Source organism: Adiantum capillus-veneris, chromosome 27, assembly GCF_014529385.1.
Source record: "Adiantum capillus-veneris isolate H3 chromosome 27, ASM1452938v2, whole genome shotgun sequence".
In the NCBI taxonomy this organism is placed as follows: Eukaryota; Viridiplantae; Streptophyta; class Polypodiopsida; order Polypodiales; family Pteridaceae; genus Adiantum; species Adiantum capillus-veneris.
The window spans coordinates 124,475,776-124,500,742 of record NC_140957.1 but is presented as its reverse complement, the minus strand read 5'-3'; the positions used below and the strand labels follow the sequence as shown (position 1 = coordinate 124,500,742).

The 24,967-nt window shown below is 43.7% G+C and overlaps 1 protein-coding gene across 1 annotated transcript; it reads left to right on the top strand.

Moving 5' to 3' along the window:
- The first annotated feature begins 9,024 nt into the window (after positions 1 to 9,024).
- Positions 9,025 to 9,576, top strand: LOC147422715 (uncharacterized). Its single transcript, XM_086502892.1, has one exon. It carries the CDS (start codon positions 9,071 to 9,073, stop codon positions 9,356 to 9,358), a length of 288 nt encoding a protein of 95 aa, XP_086359018.1. The 5' UTR covers positions 9,025 to 9,070; the 3' UTR covers positions 9,359 to 9,576.
- Positions 9,577 to 24,967: the final 15,391 nt, after the last annotated feature.

Below are 24,967 nucleotides of genomic sequence, written 5' to 3'. Positions count from 1 at the left end.
GATTACCTGAAGAGATGGCCGAATATATCAATTCTCAACGGCCCGGTACTATTACCGAAGTAATCCACCACACCATGGTTGCTTCACGCATCAATTTCCATCAAGGGGCTAGACGTAATGTCAAGCCCATGGAAAACAAAGATAAAAATGATGCAAAGGGGAAATCCAATGCTCAAAATAATTCCCAAGGCACTTCCAACAACAACAACAACAACAATCGGTCCAAGGAGAAGGGAGTTTACAAAGGTAAAAACAAACTCTCTCCTGAAGAGCTTGAAGCTTTTCGCAAGGACCATAAGTGTTTCAAGTGTGGGGAGCAAGGACATGGCTATCGTTCTTGCCCCAAGAAGAATACTCGCAATGAGACTCCTAGGGCTTCCACCATCGAAGCTCCAAAAGAGGATGCTCATTGCAAAGGATCATCACTCTCCTATGCTTGGGGAAAGGTAAGAGAGCATGATGCCTTCATCTTGTTTGACCCTGGCTCTACTCTCAACTTCATATCAATAGAGTTGGCCACCAAGTTGGGCATTCAAGCTTTTGAGATGGGAGATATAGTAACAGCTGATGCAGCTTTCAAGGGACAACAAGCCTCCGTTACTCCCTTGATTGGGAAGTTGAGGCTTCATGTCCAAAGCTATGTCGACAAAGAAGACTTCTTCATCTCTCCCCTCCAACATCAGGATGTTATCGTAGGGGCACCATGGTTTGATCGCATGGCTGCCAACATGAAGTTCCCTGAAAGGAGAATTTACTTCACCTACAGGGGAAAGAACATGTATATAGATGCTAGTGAGCGTGGTCGCACTATTCAACTTGTAAATCCTCTTTCTTTTGATAAATCAATGAAGAGCTCAGTTTCTGCGTACATGATTTATGTCAAAGAGTCTCTAAAAGCTAATAATGTTTCATCAAATGAAAATGATAGGAATCAAGAAGAGTTAGACTTGTCTACTTTTCTAAAAGGATTTCAAGATGTGTTCATCGATGATATCCCTATGGACCTACCTCCAAAACGAGGGGATGATGACCATCGTATTGAGCTCCTTCCAGGAAGCTCACCGCCTAACAAACCTCCTTATCGAGTCTCACAAGCTCAACAAGAGGAGATCATGAGGCAAGTACAAGAGCTGGTAGACAAAGGGATGGTGAGGCCTAGTTCCTCTCCCTTTTGTTCTCCAATCCTTTTAGTGCAAAAGAAAGATGGTACATACCGTATGTGTGTGGACTATCGAGCACTAAACCATATCACTATCAAAAACAGATTTCCCGTACCTCGGGTAGAAGATCTGTTTGATAAGCTACAAGGCTCTACCTACTTCAGTAGGATTGACCTTAAGAGTGGCTATCATCAAATAAGGATAGTGGATGAGGATATCTTAAAGACCGCGTTTCGCACAACATTTGGTCTTTATGAATATCTAGTCATGCCTTTTGGCTTGACTAATGCACCAGCTACGTTCAATCGTTTGATGGAGAAAATTTTTAGACCATATCGAAAATTCACTGGAGTGTTCTTCGATGATATCATCATCTACTCCAAGTCTTTGGAGGAACATAAGCAACATCTCCAAGTGATTTTTCAAGCCTTGAGGGAGAACAAACTTTTTCTCAACCAAAAGAAAAGTGAATTCTTCCTTCAAGAGATTCAATATCTAGGCCATATTATCTCTCACGATGGTATTCGTATGGATCCATCAAAGTTAGAGGTAATAAAATCATGGCCTAACCCAAGGAATCTACATGAGCTAAGAAGCTTTATTGGTATGTGTGCATACTATAGACGCTTCATAGCAAAATTCTCTCAAGTAGCAGGACCACTACACGACTTAACCAAGAAGAACGTTAAGTTTGTATGGACTGCTAAGGAGCAAAATGTTTTTGAAAAACTCAAAGAGAAGCTTACTTCCCAACCAGTCCTCATGCTTCCGGATCTCTCAAAGCCATTTGAGGTCCAATGTGATGCTTGTGGTGATTGCCTTGGAGCGGTTTTGCTTCAAGAAGGGCATGCCATAGCATATGAGAGCCGAAGGCTCAATGGTGATGAACGAGTCTTGGGCATTTATGAGAAAGAGCTTTTAGCTGTTCTACATGCCCTAGACACATGGAAGCACTACCTATTGGGGACTCCATTTATCCTACGAACCGACCACCAAAGTCTCAAGTATTTCATGACGCAAACCAAGCTTTCTGACAAACAAATGAGGTGGGCAAATTTTCTTTCGCAATTTAATTTCCATATTGCTCACATAGCTGGTAAGCACAATCAAGTTGCCGATGCACTTTCACGACGACCAAAAGTTAATGCGGTGTCTATAGCTACTCACAATTATCCTCTATGATAGATGAGTATGCTACTGACCCTGACTTTAGAGACATAATGTCAGCCCTTGCTTTGGGGAAGAAAGAGGAACCATTCACCTTGCAGGATGGTTATCTTCTCCACGGCAATAGGCTATGTGTTACCCATTCCCTTCGTGAAAAGGTTATGTATGAATCCCATGCTCCCCCATATGCAGGGCATAGAGGTATTCAACCTACTCTCCGAGGAGTAGAGACGTATTTCTATTGGCCTACCATGAAAGTGGACATACAAGAGTATGTTTCAAAATGTGTAGTATGCCAAAAGACCAAGTATGATAGAGGGAAGCAACCTGGATTACTCCAGCCATTGCCTATTCCAAATTCACCATGGGAGAGTATATCCATGGATTTCATCTTTGGATTACCCAAGTCTATCCATGGGAATACAGGAATATGGACAATAGTCGACAGGTTTAGCAAGCAAGCACATTTTATTCCTGTCAAAAAGACTATTAAGGCACATCAAATGGCAACTCTCTTCATATCTCAGATTTTCAAACACCATGGATTACCCACATCCATCGTGTCAGATAGAGATCCTAGAATGACCAGTAATTTCTGGAAAGGTCTCTTTGAAAATCTAGGAACAAGATTGAATTTCTCTTCGGCCTATCACCCACAAACGGATGGCCAAAGTGAGATAGCCAATCTTACGATACTCGATCTACTCAAGACTTATGTTACCGAAGTAGATCAACGCTCACAATGGGAAAAGTATTTACCGCTAGTAGAGTATGCCTACAATAATACTGTACATACTTCTACAGGCAAAGCACCTTTCGAGATCATAGAAGGAAGACCTAAAAGTCCCTTGCTACTGAAAGTACATGGGAAGATCTTCGCCGCTGATGAGTATAGCCGTGACCTACAAGAATCTTTTCAAAAGATTAGGGAGGCTATAGCCATCTCTCAACAAAGGCAAAAAGCTACTGCTAATAAGCACAGAAGAGCCTTAATGTTCAAAGAAAATGATTGGGTCTTACTCAAGTTTCCTAAGGCTCGATTAAGGCAAACGACGGGCAAAAATCCTACGGGCCATCAAAAGTATTATGCTAAACTAGCAAAAAGATACTATGGTCCTTTCCAAATCTTGAAGCCTATCAATGAGACGGCTTATCAACTCAAGTTGCCCAACCATTGGCTTATACACAATGCCTTTCATGTAAGCTTACTTAAGCCCTACAAAGGAGAGCCACCAATTGAACCAATTATTGAAGACCCTCCCGAAGTTGAAGACCAAGAAGAGGTGCTACAACCCGAAGCTACCCTTCGGCATGAAGACAAAGTACTACGACATGGTAAGATTATCCGACGGTATCTTATTAAGTTCAAAAATTATCCTTTTGAAGATGCTAAATGGATGCAAGGAGTACAACTTAAGGATAGTATGAACCTTGTCAATGCTTACAATGCTACATTAGAGTAAGCAAATGTACAAATTTCTTTTAAATAACTCATGTTTTTGTCTTATATGACTAGTCCTCTTTTTAATTGTGCACAAATTTAACTAGTATGCATGCTTAGAATCATGTTTGTGATGACGACGTCTCTCAAACACCAAGTAGAATTTGTCACTCTACTATGGGAGAATGAAATGGACTAAAAGAGCAGACATGCTTGCGGCAGCTATGTCTCCCAAGCACCAAATGGATTAGTCATCCATCTTGGAAAGATGTCGTAGGGTAAAAAGGGATCCTTTACCCGCTAAGTACGATTGACTAATGACTAAGACTTTATCTATTCTACCTCATAGTCGAGGACGACTATGATTTCAAGAGAGAGGTAATGTCATAAAATCTAATATCTAACTAACCCAAATGATTTTCTCATATTAAATTGATCACTTAATATGGGAGAATAAACGGGAACAAGTGTTAAGATATAGGTGTGTGCTTATAGATCTATCTCAACACGGGGCCAATGGTAAAGGGGCCCAAAAGGGAGATGGTCTATCAAAGAGCAAGGCTAACCAATGGAGCATAAGACCTTAGGGTTAGCTTCATTGAAGACCTCCAATAAATGTATGTAAAAAGTCCTTTGACCTTAAGTAAGCTAGGGCTGAGCTTGAGGTGGGAACCCGGCCCAAGCTCGAGGTGCTTGTCGTGCTTGAGGTGTTTGTCATGCTTGAGGTTCTTGGTTAAGATGCTTGAGGTGCTTGACTGGCTCCATGCTTGAGGTGCTTGACTTGCTGCATGATTAAGGTACTTGAGGTGCCTTGAGAAGCTTGCACGAGATGCTTGTGGGAACACCCCCTAGTTCAAGTGCTTTGTCATGCTTGATGAGTAATGTGCTTGATCACCTAAAGTCAAAATCATTCCTACAAGAGGGGGGGCGAGCCCTTTTCCTAGGAGCTAGAGAGAGAACACCCACTCACACACACAAGGGAAGCCCCAACTTGAAGAGGCAGCAAGGACACATGTCAGGCCCCTACCCATGTTACCTTCATGTGTTGCTTGAAGCCTATTGGCTAAGCTTCAAAGGGGTCCAATGATAAATTACTTGAATTATCTAATTGATTTTTCATTTATCAAGTCCTCTCTCTCAAAGGGCAAAGGGGGACACTTGTCCCAAGGCTACCCATGTTGCTTGTAATGGCTCCTGCTTGTGATTGGCTAGGCCTGGAGGGGTCCAATGAGCTTCAAGCATGAGCTACAAGGGGGGGTCGACCCAAGCTAGCTAGGGCCTTGCTTGAGGGGTATACTCACCCACACACACTCACGATCTCTCTCATTGTGTGCTATGCAAAGTGCAAGAGCTCCCTCTCCAAGCAAGTAGAGGTTGAGAGCCTACACCAACACTCTTGGCTATGGAGTGCAAATCCAACCAAGAGCCATGCTTCAATGCTTAAGCTTGCCATCTCCTTCTTCTTCATGACTATGCTATTATGTATGCTAGCAACAAGAGTATGATAAGTGAGGAACTAATTCTTTCTCCTACGAAATGTTTCTTTTTCCTCTTCCCTACCCTCATTCCCTGCTAGCTCTCTCCACCTTCGAAGGTGTTTGAGGTCTTGGGACTGAGGCTTGGGATAGTTAAAGCTTTCTTCAAGTTTATGTTATGTTTGTGGTGCATGAAGCCTTCCATCTTCATGGCATCACCTAGGTCACAAGGAACACAAAGACTGTATTGTAACAAGTCTCTCTTTATGGGAGAAATCATAATACAAATGCCTATTGGAGGGGGGACCGGCTCCACATAAATCCGGTCCTCAATTGTTGTCATGTTCTCTAAACTCTCTCTCTTGCAAAAGTATTGTCTATGCCAAGTTAACTAATTGCTATGATTATGTTGCTATCTTCAATTATGTCTACCCGCTATGCTCACAAAATCATTTCTTGAAAGTACTCTCATTAAATTCCGCTATTCTCAAATTGAATAGGCAAATTCCATTACAGTGCATATTCAAATAAGAGGCTTGCTGGAGTAGATTGAAGGTCAAATTTGGTGGAGAAGGGTCCTCAAAATGGCTAATAGTTAGTTCAAAAGCCTTGGTGTAATATGTGAGAAGCCTTCCAAAAATGAGATTAATGGGCCTCGAAATGTCTTTAGTGAATCAGAAAATATCTATTCACAAGCTCTTTATGTGTACAAGCCTTGCAGATCACTATACATCATATCAAATTTCTTTTAGCTTACAAAAATACAAAAACAAGAGACACCGTCATTCAAAAATAAGTCCTCATCATGTAGAAGTACTTCTTCCTTGATACCATGTATCCAAGCTAGAGTTGTGTGGCAGTAGCAGAAGCGTACTTTATCAACACAATAATGAGAAAGGGGACTATGAAATGAAAGGGGGAACTGAATGGAGAGAGCCTCAGAGTGACAACGGCACACATGCAAGTGTGTAACATGACAATGAATGACAAGTTTGCCTAAACTCAACAGGGGAAACTGAAGATGTGGATTTTGAGCAACAAAGTATTGCTTCCTCATGACGTGATGTTATAAGATGTAAGATGTCTACAGCTCCCCTCGTCTCCCTTTGTAAAGTGGACTTTGGAAGGGAGGACCACCTTTTTGTGTACATATCTCACATATCTATGGAAATGGTCAGATGATTTTGACTGATCTAGTGCTAGAGCAAGCACAAAAAAATTCACAGACATCTAATACATGAGTGTGTAGCAGAGTAACCCAACATAATTGCCAAAAGCTAAGTGTAGAAACTCAACTCCCTCCACCCTTATGAGTCGTTCCTTAAATTTCTCCATCCTACACATGAATGTAGTGGATACCGATGCGCTCTTGCACACAAAGGCACAACACGCAAGAAAACTTGGAAAAGGTGAACAAAGACTCGGAGATGAAGACCCATAGGAAGCGCACTAAGCTTAAAGGCGCCATTGTTGCCATTGTTGTTGGCATTCACAATGATAAGCACATACTTGACGAGCAGGAGAAACAAGAAGGTGCTAGAAGAGGAGGGAGACAAGGCCAAGGATGTCATCTCGCATGGGAATTAGGCCATTGGAGAAGGAGTTGTTGAATAGTACATAGAGACGAGAGGTACCCACATCCCCATACACCATTCCCATGCTAGAAAGGCCAAATACGAGCTCCCATTAGTACTCTTATGCATGTGTTACGGCCACACTTAAAGCTACCTTTCTGCTTTACATCTATTCTATTTACGTCATCAATAAGCTTTGTGGCTCCTACCACCTTCGACATGTGGATCAACCTTTGAAATTGAAGCCATTGGCTCTATGACTAGCGGCATAAGAACACATAATTTCTAGAATCTAGAAACCCAAAACTCATGCCAACCCTTTCTCTGTAGACTTATGGGTCTTTCCTTACCTTCTTCATCGCAAGATCTCACTTGCCTACATCTTACACACAAATGCAATGGACACCAATATGGAAGATGTGCAAAGAAAGTGAGACAAAACTCAGAGACAAAGATTAAGCAAAAGCACACAATGCTTTGCTAGCAAAATGAATATGCAAACCCAGAGAAACTTTAACCTACTGTGCTCGATGCTACCTCTCATCACAATATGTTCTTTGATGTGCCACCTCCCATCATCATCACCATCAACATTAGTAGTAGCAACAACACCACGTCCACCACCAGCACTGGCACTACTATCAACAAAGCTTACAATATCAAGAATTGATGGAGTGCTACCAGCACCAAGCAGCTGTTCTTGAGGAGCAAGGTGTAGGGCACCCATGTTTTGTTGTGTCTTCACCACCATCAACAGCTTCAACACAAGGCCCCTTCTTTACAAAAAAAATCCTCCTTCCATTTACCTTTCTCTCATCACATAAACTTGAGCGCAAATCTGCATCGTTGGCATTAGTCACCAAGGTTATGCCAACCACCATGTTCAGCCAAGGCTTTGTGCACCATTACAAATCAACAATTGTTGCGAAAGTTAGCTTTGCAGACATTGCCACTACCATCGATAACACCGATAGAGTAGGCCTAAGTGGTAGCCGCTACTATCCTCACGAAGAAACTCTCGTCCTTTTTCATATTAGGTCATAAAGGGAGGTTGTATTCCACCATTCCTCCTTTGTGAAAATTGAGAAAAGGAGACTACGAGTGATGATATCGGGGACCCTCCATGATCATTCCCTTTACGACTTTTCCAGGTAATGGGTGCGCACTAACTTCAGAAACCAATTGCAAAATCTCCTAGGGTAAAGGAGAAAATTATGAGACGGCCCCCTCTTTAAGGACGAGCCGCCCCCCATTTCTTTAGTAGTTTGTAACATCATATTACGTACAAGCATGCTGGAATTGTGGTTACAATAGTGAGGATTTGTCCTAACCTCATTTGCTTGGGCGTGGGTTCAAGCCTTGGTGTCAACTACGAACCTATTTACCCCCTTGGCAATTTTGTAATTGACCCTTTTTTTTAACACAAGAAAACACATTTCGGTGTTGCTCGCAATCTACAAGGTACCATTCGCGATGCAGGTTTTTGCAGCAGAGACGTGACAATTAGACCCCAGATTTGCGCTCTTCCTTGCTTGAAATGGTGGACTCTAGTGGAAGCTAGAAGCGTTGCAATTTCATCGCCTCCGATTTGGAATGAGACTCATTATTGGAGGAGGTTTTTCTGGGAAGCCAACGACCCAGGATATTAAGGGCTCCAATTGCTCGCTCCTTTACCCTACTCAATAAAAAATAAAAGGGAAAATCACCAAAATATTCCTCTAATTTATGGAAATTCCCAAAATTCCCCTCAAATTTCAAAAATTCCCAAGTTACCCTCGACATTTTGTCATAAATTCCCAAAATGCCCTTCAAGTTTTCCAAAATCTGGTTTTGAGATTAAATTTCTCCAAAGATAAAAACATTTGTAGCTCTTCATAAAATATTTGATTGTCTATCAATACAAGATACTAAAACTAGAATTTAAGTTGGTTATGTAGGCTTTGAGGATGAATTGCTTCACTATTTTTAAACATAATTGCCCTTTTTTGTGAGGTAATTTGTGACAAATTACATGCTACCCACTCGAAAATGGATCTCAATTGTCGGAAAGGAATAAAGAGTAGAAAATCTTGAACAATCCAACCAAAATAGACACAATGGTATTTTGGGAATTTTTGAAATGTGAGGGGTTAATTGGGAATTTCCACAAACTAGAGGGGTATTTTGGTAATTTTCCCAAAATAAAATCTAAAAAGTGTATATGGCTGGTTGGACATTTTGTAGCTTAACACAAGCAAGGCAGCGACAGCAAATATGGGCCTGTTTGGAGGATGGCGCAAGAAGAAAGCTTCCAAGGAGGGGGAAGCAGAGGGCGCTCCTGCAAACCCTAGTTCGACTGTCACTTCTAGCCAACAGCAGCAGCAGCAGTCTCCTCCAGAGACGAGCGTTTTTGAGTTTGGCTCTGCAAGTGCAGCAGGTGAGGAGCGCCTAACAATTGCAGGATACTGCCCGGTGTCCAATGATCTGGAGCCTTGCCGCTGGGAGGTTTTGCCTGCACCTCCCCCTGATAACACTGCCCCCCTTTTTCGCATCGTCTTCTGATTGGCATCCTAGACATAGTCCTGAAGGTTTTTCTTCTTGTTGTTTGCATATCAACAGAACACAGAAAGGTAGCTTTGTCAACTTTCCTTTTTACCGAACCTCCTCCTCCTCTCATTGAAGAGAAAGGCTTCTGCTTTTTTGTTGGAGTGACAATGGTGTATGTGGAGAACTGTGTGTTTAATTCCCTAATTTTTTAATGAGCATTTGTGGAAGCGTCACATGTCTGGGCAGCCTAAGTAGTGAAATGGAAATCTGGTGCCTTGGTTATGTAAGTTTATATTGTAAGGGGACCATGAATAGATCCAGTCTTAAGGTTCAAAGATGGTAATGTATCTGCTAGGGGCTCACTTTCAAGATTTCACAAAGCAAGGAGCTCCTTGCATTCCTGCTGTGTCAAGTGATTGCATAAGGTTGAAACATTGTGAAAGTCATGAAGAAGCTTTGTCTGCGATCATACAGTATTGAATGTCTGGGTATCAAGATTGTGTCAAAAGTAAATGGATAGTTTACACAGATCCTAGCGAATGTATGGTTCTAGATGTGAGCGAGCTTTATCTCTTGTTGCATTAATGAGTCTATTGTCTTGTTCTTCTTAAGCATTTTTTATCCTGTTTGCCCTTTGTTTCTATACACCTTTGTTCTATCCTGTATAACTGTCTCTTTGTGAAATGGTGGTAGTAAAAATCAATGGTGAGGATAGTCAGATTCATTAAAAAAAAGGTGATTTGACATTGCAATTCCGCATCACATTGGGAACCTTGAAGCGCAACAGGTCACATGTAATGCCCTCACTTGGCATGGATTGTTTGTTGGGTTCGTTGAGAGCTTGTGGAGGATAAGCAGCAGGACTTTAGTTTCCATCATCATGCATCTCAGTGGCCTAGTGAGGGATAGATGTTCTAGACATTTCTTTTACATAGTCCGCCCCTCCCCCCCCCTCCTCACACATGCGCGAGCACACACAAAAGCACTCATGCAGGGGCATTTGCAACCTTGCCAAGCCCTGAACTACAAGCTACAACACTTATGATGAGAGCGTATTATTGGATGGATCCGGATTTTTTCAAAGGTCAAGGAGAGGATGTCACTTCTATCAGTCGGGTCTTGGCATTGTGTGCTGGTGCATAGGCTGACCAACATTAGGGGGTGAGAGGTTTGATTAGTTCAATAGTTTGATCAAACCTCTCAAGAGTGAAGAAGGAATTAGCAAGTCTAGTCACCACTTCATCAAGCACACCTCTACAAAATTTTGCAGAGCACCAGGGTAGACAACCTTGTCCACCAATGGCAACTAAGTGCGTGCAACCGTCAGTGTCCACTAGGCTCCAGAAGCTTGTAAAGGTTGTACTGGTTAGGACCTCCAAGAGCGAAGGAGGAATTTGCAAGTCAAGTCCACCATCCATCAAGCACACCTCTCTACATAATTTCGCAGTCCACCAATGGCAACTAAGTGCGTGCAAGTGTCCTTAGTGTCTGCTAGGCTCCGAAAGCTTGTGTCAGCCGTACTCGCGAGAGCTCCACCACTTGTACACCATGCCGTGTGGGCATGTCATTAATAGCTATAGGTTATAGGAAAAGTAGGAGATTGGCCATGCCTTCGCTGGGAACTAGTCGAGCCATCTTGCTTCAATGTCCGACTCACAATGCTAGAAGCCAACATGTGCACTTGAGTATCACAAAGATATACAACCTTTGATTGGTCTGCCACACCATCGTTCAAAGATTGAATAGGTCCTTTAGGCTATGCCGAGTACCAAGGAATTAGGAGCCACCGAGTGGCCTGGTGTTGATAAATAAATCTGGCAAGAGTGCTATCCATCTGCAAGTCTTTGTGAGTCCTTGATGAAGATGAAGGTAGGTGAACCGAGTGTGTAAAGGTCGGAATAGGTGCAAGTGAAGCCACCTTAGTAGACTTCCAATCAGAATTTGATTTCTTCGAGCAATCCCTTCGAATATGCCCCTGCTTTCCACACTTACGCCGTATCACCTCCTCCTTGGATCTCTCACCAGCATGAGAAGTAATAAGTATATTACTTCTTTGCCTTTTACTTCTGCTATATCTAGACATCTGTGCAAGAGGTACCAATCTCCTCAGGCTATAAAGCTGGGGTTATTAGGTAGTTGCAATACCTTCAAGCGAGGCCACCACCAAAACCACCGCATATCGCCACCAGGCCGCTGCCCTTGCGCCTTGCACAACGCTGCACGCCATGTCCACCACTTGAGAGCATCTCTCTCTCTCTCTCTCTCTCTCTCTCTCTCTCTCTCTCTCTCTCTCTCTCTGCCCCCTTGTGCATCCCCTAATGGCCACGCTTTTCTATCATCAATCTAGCTGTTCCATTTAAGAATAGGTAACACAATGATTCTCCTTTTCGAACAAGAATGCAAGGCCACCATATAGGGGTGACAAGGGGATACGTACAAAACTGGAATTAGATGACAAGCTTCTCCAAGAACGACAACACATCACCACCTCTGGCCAACAACTTCTCCACTTGACTCCCAAAGGCCACATATTGTTGGATATAATAGAACTCATCACCTTCCCGAGAGAATAGGTACAAGGGTATAGACTAGTTACAACCATCTCTAGTACTAAACACATCTGCCTGAGAAGAGCATGCAGTCATAATGAAAGTTAGAAAAACCATGTCTGTGTCGGTGTATAGCAACATATCTCCATTGTCCATCTCCAACATATCGGGTTGATGCTAGGCACGAGAGAATGTCGTATGTCCACCGTAGATAGGTGCAAACCGAGTTTTAAGGCTGCAAGCAGCCTCTGGTCGAAAGGGATTTCCAATGGGTAGGAACTCTGGCTGGAATTGGTTCAAAATCAGTCCCCTCTGCTGCACAAAAGTTTCTAATTGGCTGGCTGACAAATCGTCACACTCAAATCACCTCCTACTCTTCAAAACACAGCCCGGATCTTGTCTAACTCCACGCTGAAAATCAGCAACACTTGGTCAAAAACAGGTCGAAAAACGCAGGTACACAAGGGTTCTTCACGACAAAAACAGTGTAGGACAGAGCAACCCCCTCTTGAAGCAAAAATGTTGGTATAAGGGTGCACTCCACAACGAAAACATAGCCGGAATTCGCCCCCTGCTTGCTAACCAACGGTAGCCTCCAACAGGGATGACTCATGTTCCGGATCCACTAGTTGTTGCAAGCCTAGGTTGATACCATGTCAAAGTGCAGGGGAAGGTGTGGTGACGAGAGAGAGAGAGAGAGAGAGAGAGAGAGAGAGACCTGTCAAGGCCAAAGTTGACCTATAGGACAGATCAAAAAATACATCCTTGGTTACAAATTACAATCCACTTCGGGTATCATGCAAAGAAAAGTGCATGTGAAAAAAGTGAACTTCAAGGCTCTCATGACTCATGAGAGTTGTTGTTAGGTGCAACGGAATTGAATATGGTGAAGATCAAGTGTTAAACTTCCACAAATCCTTCAATTTCTTTCTTGCGTTAGTGAATGCTTTATGCTTCAATGAATGTTCCTTTTACTTTCCCTTGCAGAGAGGGGCTGAGCGAATGCAATAGAAATGTGTAAAGGGAGAGAGAAAGAGAGAGAAGAAGAGAGCGACACCTGATGGGGTCCCAACCAACCCTCTCAAGGACCCTCCACAATTGTTGCCGATGTGGTATTTTCTTTAGATTGCGTAAATGGAATGTATACACAATGCAATACCTCAATACAGATTCGAATGACTCGATGACGATAAATCACCGCGGTAACTCCTTAGGAAGAGGCACCTTCGGGGTTGATTTGATGCACCTCCTTCTCGATGTGGGATTGTGGATGGTGAATGATGAGCGCAAGGAGGCATTCCTTTATGGATTGGACGAGTATATCAAGTATGATGTCGAGGTACTCGATCCAATCGATCTCAACAAGGCGGTAGCGATTCCTCTCGCACAAGAGATGAAGCACAATAAGGGAAAGCCTAAGGAGAACAAGACTTCTCAAAGTACCTCTCAGACTTCTCAGAACCCTCAGAATGGTAAGAATGTTAACTCTTCTAGCCAATCTTCCTCTAATCCTTCGGAAAAGAACTCACAAAATGAATCTAAGGGTAAAGCTAAAACACCTGCTAAACCCAAGCTAACCCCGGATGAAAAAGCCGCAAAAGGAATTACAGGAGGATACATAACGACAAAAGAACAAGTCATTTATGCTAAGGAAGGTTGTTGTTATCAATGTCACGTCAAGGGTCACATTAAAGTTGTTTGTCCTAAGACAGCCCCATCTAAAGAACCCACAGCTACCGCAAGCACTTTAATGAATCAATCTGAGTAATCACATGTTTCTGTACACACCTTGATGAGTTTCTCATGAAGTGTTATGGTCATGTGAAGGGTCAACGTTTTGGCATATTGTTTGATCCAGGTAGTATACATGATGTGATTAGTGCCTCTCTTGTATATGTGATTAGTGCCTCTCTTGTAGAGAGAGCCCGCCTAGAGGTTAGTCAGACATCTCCTCTCAAGGTGTCTGACTTTGCTCCCGGTATGGACTCTCTCATCATGCAAGAGTGCCGTGATGTATTGTTTACAGTTCATCAAGCTGCCTTCCGTAGGAAATTTGCTGTGTCTCCTCTTTCAGGATGTGTCGATGGTTTCGTGAGCATAATCCTCTCATTGATTGGGAGGACAATACTCTCATATTAAATGCCAAAAGTGACTCTCCCATGATCATTTGTGCTGAGGAGGGTTTGCATTCTTTACCTCTCATTTCTCATGTGCAGGCAAAGCGTGAATTACGACGAGGAGCACAAGCGGCATTCATCTATGCTGCTTGAGTTACCTAGAGTATTCAAGCTCAGACAGGTATTCAACCTTGTTTACCAAGTTTAAGCATCTCTTTTTGCAGGATGATCTTCCACCCCATCTCCCACCCGAGCGGCCGGAGGACCATCGCATCGAGCTCACGGAGGGGGCACAGCGTGTCAGTAAGGCTCCCTATCGTTTGAGTGAGTTAAGAGCGGCAACTCACTGAGTCGGTGGCCAGAGGATTCATACGTCTAAGTGTAAGTCCTTTTGCTGCTCCTATTTTGTTTGTCCGCAAGAAGGATGGTTCGTCTCGTTTGTGTGTTGAGTACAGGGCATTGAACAAGATGACTATCAAGAACAAGTTTCCGATGCCTCGCATTGAGTATATCCTCGATAGACTCAATGGGGCAAAGGTTTTCAGTAAGGTTGATCTCAAAATTGGATACCATCAGGTAAGGGTATTCAAGGGCGATATCTTCAAGATCGCTTTTCGTACAGAGCGAGGGCAATGGGAATATGTAGTCATGCCTTTTGGATTAATAGGTCCCGTGGGTACATTTAACCGTTGCATGGTTGTGCGAACTATATGCTTAACATAAACCAAGAAAAGAACACACATTATATGCAGTTTTGGGCAAATCCCAATCACGTACCTGTTCCACCTTCGCAGGGTCTAGCTTGACGTGTTCTACAGAAATGATATAACCCAGATAAGTAACTTCAGTGAGAAAAAACTCAGATTTCTTAGCTGCAATGTACAACTGACACTCATCCAAACAGGTTAGTACCCTTTCTACATTCTTTTCATGTTGTTCCCACGATGTAGAAAAAATGAGATATCATCAAGAAAGATGAACACACATACACCTAGAGAATTTTGCACGCATTGCCGTACCCATGACAGATGTTTTGAAAGGGGTAAAGACTCGTCGACAGCGTGTAGATTTGCCCGGAGACTTTCGCAGCTCTCAAGGTTGCGGTGACAGAAGCGTCGTGTCTTATCCTTGCCTCTTGGGATGACCCCTTTGAGGTATGGACGGATGCGAGCAATGTCGCCATAGGCGCTGTGCTTCAGCAGCACGGTCGTCTAGTTGTTTCCTTAGTCGAAAGCTCAATAGTGCAGAAAAGAACTATTCAGTTTATGATAAAGAACTGTTGTCTGTCATTCACTCTCTTAAGCATTGGAAGCATTTTTGGTATGGTAGAGAGTTCACAGTTCGCATAGATCACGACGCCCTCAAGTGGCTCCAGTCTATGCCTAGTGCACATTGGAGTGATTGCCAAGCACGGCGGTCACAATTTTTTGAGCAACTTAAAGGTTTGATTCAGTATGTGCTTGGAAAAGCTAACCCTGTTGCAGATGCGTTAAGTTGCAAAGGATAGATCCTGGCTCTTAAGTCAAGATCCACAGTTTCTCTTCAGGGTGTATCTTTTGACAGCATGAAGAACCAGTACGCAGATTCCAAGTTTGGTAAGCAATGGTTGTAGGCTCTTACTTCCCAAGGGCCTAGCAACTATCTCATTCGTGATGGTTTGTTATATTTTCGTCACCGTCTATCTGTGTTGTCCTGTCTCAGGACAACCGTGGTCCGTATTGCACGATGCACATGACTCTCTCACGGGTGGGCACAGGGGAACGAACACCACTGTGGAAAAAATAGAAAGATTCTTTTATTGGCCTAAAATGTGAAAGAATGTGTTTCGTTATGTCACACAGTGCACTATTTGTCAAAAGGTAAAAGCTCCTCGAGGTAAGCAGCAAGGCCTCTTGCTTGCGCTACCTATTCCCGATGGACCTTTTTAAAATATTTTCATGGATTTTGTGATTAACCTTTCACCTAGTTTGCATTCAAGGAACACTCAATGTTTGACAATTGTTGACCGTTTTAACAAGTTCTGCATGTTGATTCCTTGTAAGGCCACAGTCCCCGCACAAGATGTAGCACGGTTGTTCATAAAGCATTGGTACCCCCTCTGTGGTTTGCCAAAATCAATTGTTTCATATAGGGATGTTAAGTTCACGTCCAATTTTTGGCGCGCACTCTTTGAACATTTTGATAAGTTGAAATTTTCATCGCTTTTTATCCACAGTCAGATGGTCAGACAAAGATTTACAATCAGTTGGCTTTTGATGATCAGCAGTCTCATTGGAAGCTCTATCTCCCATTGGTTCAGACTATTTTGAATGACTCTTTTTCCTCTGCCATTGGTCTAACTCTATATGAGGCAGCTTTTGGTTGTCCATTCCAGTCACTTTTGACTTGCTCGGTTAGTCAAATGCCTAATGCCAATGCTGAAAGTCAGGCGTTGGATGAGATTTCTGAGAGTGTGAAGCTTCGGCTAAGCAAGGCTGATGAGTCTTACTTACGCCAGGCTAACAAGCATCGTTAGGATGTTTCGATCAAGCTAGGGGATTGGGTGTATTTAAGAATCATGAAGCAACGTCTTAAGCAAGTTGGAAAGAAGTGTTCAAAGTTGTCTTTCAGAACGTATGGTCCATTTCCTGTCATTAAAAAGGTAAATGAGGTTTCGATGAAATTGCAATTGCCTAACCCATGGTCAATGCACAATGTTTTCCATGTTTCTTGGTTGAAAGTGTTTCGAGGAACACCTCCAGAGGACATTTCTGAAGAAGAAGAGCCTGAGATCATCAATGAAGTATAAGTCATGGAGCCGGAGCAAGTGTTGTTGCATCCATTTCGCCATGGTTCAAAGAAACAAGTCAGACAATAATTTTTGAAGTTCAAGGATCGAGGAACCCACAAAGCAGTGTGGGTCGATGAAGAGTTTTTCAAAGATTATCCCGAATTGTTGGCAGCCTACAAGGAAGCCATGGAGATCGGTACCAGTACCTCACTTTCAAAAGGAGGGGATGTCACGTGCACATCTAACCCTATGTGCATGTGGACAAGGTACTTCAAGTCCAGGGTTCATGTCATCTTAGGAAGTGTTTTGGCACCTTTGTGAGCCTGTGCGCAGGTTGTGCATGTCCAGACACTTAAGTAGTTGCATTTCCTTTGGTTGCACACAACATGATCATCAGCGTTACAGTCAATAGCCATCAGGAGCATTTTTCAGTGCACAGAACCTTTTTTCCATATTTTAGCCATTTTTCACTTATTATTAATAAGCGACTTTGTTGGGAAACTAGGTAGGGCAAATTTGCTAAGTTAATATAAAAGAAAACTGACAGTCACTCAATACAGCAGAAGAAATCAAGAGAGCATAGGTAGAACCTATAGCAGGCCCTCTATAGTTTCTTCTCACGCAAGAACCCTCAGCAAGGCCTGGCGTTTCTAGCAAGTACCATCAGTGTTCAGTGCCAACGTTTTCAGCCCTGCTGGATCAGCATTTTCGAACCTGCAGCATCAGCGTTTTTAGACCAGCATCAACTGCGTTTCTAGGCTTGCTGGACAACGTTTTTCAGCAGCGATATTCAGCCAGTACAACAGCGTTTTTCAGCCAGACATATCAGCGTTTTTGTGTCCCTAAAGATAGCGTTTTCAGCCAACCGTCGTCGCCGTCGTCACCAACTTAGATCCTCGTTGCATCATAGCATCAAGAACTTGCATTAGCACCTTGTATTATATTTGCGCAATCAATAGCATAGACTTCTCTCGCCATCGAGAGAGGGGCCCTTGGAGGAGGGTTTGACAACATTCTGGTGTCGTATTCTCTTCTCTCTCTATCTCTCAGTCTTAGCACCTTCATTCACAGTGTTTATCCACTTTGTTTGTGATCATTTGCACCCTCTCACTAAAGGAACGGAAGGCTCTCACTTCCGTAAGTAAAAGGAACCCTTGAGCACAGTTCGGAGCACTCATCTTGAGCAAAGTTCAACATTCACTTCCGTTGCACCTTACAGTAACCCAATGTGGCCAGGTGGCTAAGCTGTGAAAACTTCCAAGAAGGCCAGATGTAGCAATCTGCGTCGTAAACGTCCTCCGAAACAATGAAAGCCAGACTAAACAGTCTGCACCGTAGAAGCTACCGTATGCTGCAGTAGTCACCGATAGACCGCATGGACCACCACCACCGGATGGTGTCTTGTCAGTAGGTAGGGTAATCCAAGATGAGGGAAGAGCCAGACTCAACAGTCTCACTGTGAAGGGCCTTTGAGAAGAGGTGTGGTCAGACCAAGCTGTCTGCACCATGATCATCCTGTATGAAGAAGCGAAGCTAGACTGAGCAGTCTGCGTTGTGAAGATCCTCTGAGAAGAGGAAAGGCCAAACCAATCTGCCTGTATCTCCTGCCTCCAATCCTCCTGTGTCAACCAAAACAGAATCCGTGCCAACAACGCCAATAAACCGTGACTCGGTGTGGCTCTCATGTGAATGAGCTGGGAGTGGCCTGTTGCCCAAGTTGGGGGATAAGTTTGCTGTAAGGTTACCAAGGTGAGCGTAAGCAACTGTGAAGGTAGCAATCCAGACGATCAGGAGTGTAGAAGAGCAACTGCACTACCATCCAAGCCAAACTCTGGGTGACTCCAAATGTAGTTGCGTAATGATGTCTGATCTCCCGCATCTCGTGGGTAAACTCTCCAAGAGAGTTCTTAGCAGTGAAGTCTCACTCCACTCTGTAGATCCAAGCTATGAACCTGCCCAAGAACAGATCCAAGATCCTCTCCCTAAGTCCACGTAGATGCTCGTGTAAGCAAGTGATCTGACGTGTCGAGGTCAAGTGGTAAGTATTTGTCCACCCAAGATGGTGGTGCCCTCTCTGGGAATGTCGGAATCCCATATGCCATGAGCATGGCCATATCTCGTGTGAACTCCTCTGATGAGTGCATAGGTGTATCCATGGCAAACCACAAGTCATCACCCCCTCTAGAGTGCGCAACCGCCGAATGATGGCTAGAATGAATGGATCCCCCAAGGATTGTACGCCCGTAGATGATCAAGCCGATGTCGAAGATACCGTGTACTGCAGCAGTCACTGAGAGACTGCACTGACCACCACCGGATGGTGTCCTGGCAGGAGGTAACTTCATCCTCTGTAAAAAACGCAAATCATGTGGCTGCTGTCCACCCAAAAACGCAACTGCGAGGTGATAAAAACGCTGCTGTCCAGCGATTTTCAGTGTGCTCGTACGCTCCCGGCAGGGTCCAAAGCAGTGTAGAGGGTATAGGGAGGGTGGTGAATCAATGGCACAGCCTGAAGTGGGCTGAAAACAGCAGGTGTTTATGGCTGAAATCTGAAGATCTGAAGAGCATTCTCGCCGGCAAGGCACCAGATGCCGAGCCGGTGGGGCAAAGATCTGTGGGTGCTGCCCCCCCTTGGCTGAAAACGCTGATGCTGATTGCCAAAAACGCAAGCCAACCAAATACGCTAGGGCCTGCTGGCCAAAAATGCTGATGATAGGGGGCAATTCCGGCGATGAAAAGCCCTCTTGTTGCTAGCGCTAGGTGTGGGGAGGGCAGATCTGCAGTTCTCCAGCAAAAACGCAAGGTGAGGGTTGAGGTCTTCGCGACGGATGACCTTGAATTGATGTTGACCCATTCTTGGTGTAAAAACGCTGGCTGATTGGATTTGCTTCTTGGGAGGAGAACTTGATGTGAAGATGATGAAGCGCTGGTCCCATGGAGAACCAAAAGCTGTTGATACCATGTGAGAGTGCACGTGTGCGGAAGCGTGAGAGAGGAGAGGAGAGAGAGACAGTAGACCACAAACGCAAGATATCTGAGAAGTTGCCTGTTGAGCAAGTGCTCCTACTGCCTCTTCTACCAGAATTGCTAGCGCTAGGTTTCTATATATACAAACTTAGCAAAATTGCCCTACCTAGTTCCCAACAAAAGTCACTTAAAAATAATAAGTGAAAAATGTTAAAAATAGGGAAAATAGGTCTATGCACTGTAAAAATGCTACTGATGGGTTCTGATAGAAATCTGATGATCATGCTGTGTGCAACCAGAGGATATACATGCACGGTCTGCGAACAGAGGCTCACAAAAGTGCCAGAACACTTCCTATTCTAGACTGACTTGATTGAACTGAACCTTGGTCATGCTGTAGCTTGTCCACAGACACATAGGGTTCGATGTGTCACGTGACATCCAAAGCTTAGTATGAGATACTACGGACCTTTCCAGATCTCCGAAAAGATCAATGATGTCTCCTTCAACTGAAACTGCCTAAGACTTGGAGGATTCACAATGCATTTCATGTGAATCTCTTGAAACCTTTTAAAGGTGATGTGCCTAAAGATGGGGAGCCCGATGAGCAACCCAAAGTGGAAGAAAATGAGGAGATCCTTGTTCTTGAACAGATTTTGGCACATAAGGACAAAAAGAATAAGGGTAAAGTAAGAAGGCGGTTCTTGGTTAAATTCAAGAACTATCCTGCATTGGATGCGAAGTGGATGGAGGAGGAGGACCTAGCAGATAGTCCTCAGATTGTGAAACTTTACCTTGAAGCTTTTGGTTTAGCATAGTCTACTCCAAATGGAACCCCGAATTCAGCTTGGCTGAAGATCTGGTGCAGTGGGTTGTACTCTCTTCCCCAACAGGATCGCCATGTGTTAGAGGGGAAGAGAGAGAGATGGTTAGAGAGAGAGCATGAGGAAGATGACGCGAGAGAAAGAGACACGAAATGCCACAATCTTTGCTCATTCATATTGATGCTTGAGATTACAATATAGAAGCCTTATTTATAGCTTTCCCATGCCCTTTGTTGCCTCGGCCCTCCTCCTAGGCAACCCTTTAATTCTCCTAGACCTTGGTGCTAGCCTAGGGAATAGTGCACATTTACGGTTCAACAAGGAGTTGGAATTTTTCTCTTACTTTCAAAAGTATTAGTCAAGGTGAAAACCAATCTCTATGTTGAGACGTGACAATGGAGGGGATCTACTATTTATGAGCAGGTTTCTACTCGTCATGTGACTTGTTGTTCACAGCAAGTGAATTATGTTTGATGTCATTGGTGGTTGAGCCAGATTTTGTACAGAAGGATATATCTCCCTCTCATTGGTGTGTGGCTATTATAGCTGAGATGTCTTCTATTGCTCTGATACGGTTGACAGGTTTGAGGTACTTCAGATAGAAGCAACAGAGACATGAGGACTTTATCCTGACCCATCCCTTTCTTATGTTTGCCTTTTTCTTAAATCCCATGAGAGGTGTAATGTATGGGCAGTATGTTCTTACCTCATGGAAGGATACCTTTGCATAAAAATTCAGAAAAAAGGAACCTGAGGGCCCTGTGCATACTGGAAGCCCCCACCCCCAATCGTACCTAGCTAGGTATGCGGTGCCTCTCTTCCCCAGCAGGATCGCCATGTGTTAAGAGGGGAAGAGAGAGAGATGGTTAGAGAGAGAGCATGAGGAAGATGACGCGAGAGAAAGAGACACGAAATGCCACAATCTTTGCTCATTCATATTGATGCTTGAGATTACAATATAGAAGCCTTATTTATAGCTTTCCCATGCCCTTTGGTGCCTCGGCCCTCCTCCTAGGCAACCCTTTAATTCTCCTAGACCTTAGTGCTAGCCTAGGGAATAGTGCACATTTACGGTTCAACAAGAAGTTGGAATTTTTCTCTTACTTTCAAAAGTATTAGTCAAGGTAAAAACCAATCTCTATGTTGAGACGTGACAATGGAGGGAATCTACTATTTATGAGCAGGCTTCTACTTGTCATGTGACTTGTTGTTCACAGCAAATGAATTATGTTTGATGTCATTGGTGGTTGAGCCAGATTTTGTACAGAAGGATATATCTCCCTCTCATTGGTGTGAGGCTATTATAGCTGAGATGTCTTCTATTGCTCTGATACGGTTGACAGGTTTGAGGTACTTCAGATAGAAGCAACAGAGACATGAGGACTTTATCCTGACCTATCCCTTTCTTATGTTTGCCTTTTTCTTAAATCCCATGAGAGGTGTAATGTATGGGCAGTATGTTCTTACCTCATGGAAGGATACCTTTGCATAAAACTTCAGAAAAAAGGAACCTGAGGGCCCTGTGCATACTGGAAGCTTGATTGCTGGATACCAATGAGAAAGTGTCGTTGAATTGTGTTTTCTGGAATTGCCTTCAGGGTTTATTCTTGGTTTCAGGAGCCCAAACAAACATCTTCATTGCTGAGACTAGGTGGTAAAAGTGAAGTGTCATTTTAATTGAGATATCTGACATAGGCATGCACTCGAACGTTTTGCTCAGTGACAATTGCTATTGAGAATAGGCAAGGTAGTTGGCTCAATGATGTGAAGGCATGGAAATGCTGGAGCGGGATTTGAAGGAAATGCTGGAGCGGAATTCGAATCCAGATGGCCACAGAGGGCAGATCATGATAAGATAAGAATACAACATATTTGTCTATGGTTTGTGCAATTGGAATAGTGCTGGCATGCCAAACTGCTGATGTGGTGGCTTCCAATTGCTGGCATGGCAGTGCTGATTTGGCACTTGCTATTGGATGATTTCGACAGCACAAGCCTGCCTGGGCATCAGGTTGCAGCCGATTGGGGTGGTGGTGCTGAATGGCCAATTGTCAATGTGGTGGCTGGCAGATTGCTGTTGTGGCACTTGCTAATGGATGATGTCGATAAGACAAGCATGCTGGAGCATAAGCAACCTCAAAGAAAAAAAATCAATCACAGGTAAAGCAAGTGTGGCTGCTCCTCTATTTGTCCGGTGTCTGGTGTGAAGAAATTGGTAATCTGTCTCTGGGCTCGTCTCTCTTCATGTCTCCTCAGTAGACTGTTTTTGTGTCTGTGTAATTCAAGTAGATACAGTCCAAGGCATCTCTGGTCGTGATAGCTCATGACTCTTGAGAAGGGTCCAAAGCCGTCTCTGAATAGACAATGGAAGTGACCCATGTCTCGTAGTACATTGTGCACTAACATATATAATGCATCTCCGTCTTTGGCTCTGTATGGCATAGGCTCTAATTAGTTGAGAGATCATAGATACCAACGGCCTCTTCATACCCATCCATCCATCTTGACATACAGAGGGTTCCCAAACCTGAACCCCATAGAGCATAGTTAAGGCTACCAAGGTATCAAAGAGCCAAAGTTTTATTCGCGGTTCTTGGAATTGAACCTGCGAACATGTCGTCTCCAATCCTCCCAAGGCTGCATACGCTCGGGTCAGTCTGTGCAGCTCTCTTCAAAGAAACCTCAGCCCAGTCAAGACTACCCCAAGATAAGTGTATGCATGTGTACTCCACAATCTCTTTTTATAAGTGAATGTAGATACTGATCTCCAAGGTTTGCAGACAATCCACTGTCCTTCGCAAAGCTATGTAATGCATCCAACTGTCGTTGCATACCCTCTAGTGAGTCAGATATCAACACAAAATCATCAGCATATAGTAACAATGGAATTTATTTCCTTGGTAGCTGGGCACCTCTGTCGCCCTAAGTGCCAATGTAATTAGACACCTCATCTACATATGATGGACAATGGACAACCTTGTTTCACTCCAATTGTGGAGTGTACTAAATCAGATATCTCGTTTGGGGTATGTACATGTCCCACCATTGATTTGTATAGAGCCATGATCCTCCGGATCAATTCATTGGGCACTTGTATCTCTTGTAGTTTGCACATCAATCTAGCTCTAGGCACCATGTCAAATGGTTTTCGGAAATTCATAGAGGAGCAATAAATTCGTCGCCCTATCCTCCTCGATGATGACTCTTGAGTGTCAAAATGTGGTAAAGAGCGGAGATGCCTCTCCTGAAGCCGGCCCGTCACGTTGCTCATACACCCTCGCTCAAGGATCGATGCATACAACCGTGCCAATTTGTGTCCCCAATCATAATAGTACACTAATATTTAGGCTCCGTAGGATCACTTGTCTTGAAGATAGGCACAATAGTAGACAATCTCCAAGTCTCAGGGAGACCCTCACACATGACACGATTGAACATGACTGTAAGAACCTTTGTTAGCATATTTGTTGCATGTATAAACTGCTCTGCTACTAGACCATATTGATCACATGCCCTCCTGGTCCTCATCTTGTTAATAGTTGTCTTTACCATCTTATTGGTAAAGAAGGTACTTGTAGATGGGCATGGATCTGGAAGGGGTGTCTATTTGGAATGTATATAAATATCGACCCCATACATTGGGGGAAGTATATCTTGGGGGAGGGGAGTGCTCGTGAAAGAGACGCCGTGTCTCTCTTGAGCCTTTGCTCAAGAACAATTGGTATAAGTCTCGTTCCATCTAAGCTAGAAATGCTTGCTTCTTCCATTGCACAAGGCGTCGAAAGGCATCGTGCAATTTCGCTGTCAGTAAAATGGTGAGCTCCTCCGCTGAAAGTCCATAGACAACCATAGATCTCCTCTGTATAGATAGGGTCACTCTCACGTGTAAATGTATAGCAAGTGTGTGTCCTCCTTCCTGACACCTAGGCTCTCTTGTACTGAAAGGAGATTGTGAGTGTCAAAAGAGCATGATCCACTACTACATCCATTGGTCTAAGTCTTAATGTGAAATCCTAAATGCAGGGGATGAAACTCGGGTGTGCCATTACATAGTCCATTGTGCTAGCCCCATCCCTATGTGGGAAGCAAATAAACCTAGTTGCTACGGGAAATTGTTGTAGGCCATTAAGTATTACCAACCCATGTGAGGCCCCCATTCCCATCAACATCAAATATCTCCCGTACTCATGCTTGATATGTTTTACTTGGTGCTCGCTTGCGGAACAAGACAATGGTGCCTATTGTTGTCTATAACAAGAAGATGATATTGGAACCTAGTTAGTGGTAATAAGCTGATTTTGTTGTGAGGTTCGAGGGAGGCGTGATAGCAGTTTCTTGAACAATGTGTGGAGCGAGATTGAAGCCTTAAAGCAATCCATGTTTGGATATAGTCTTTG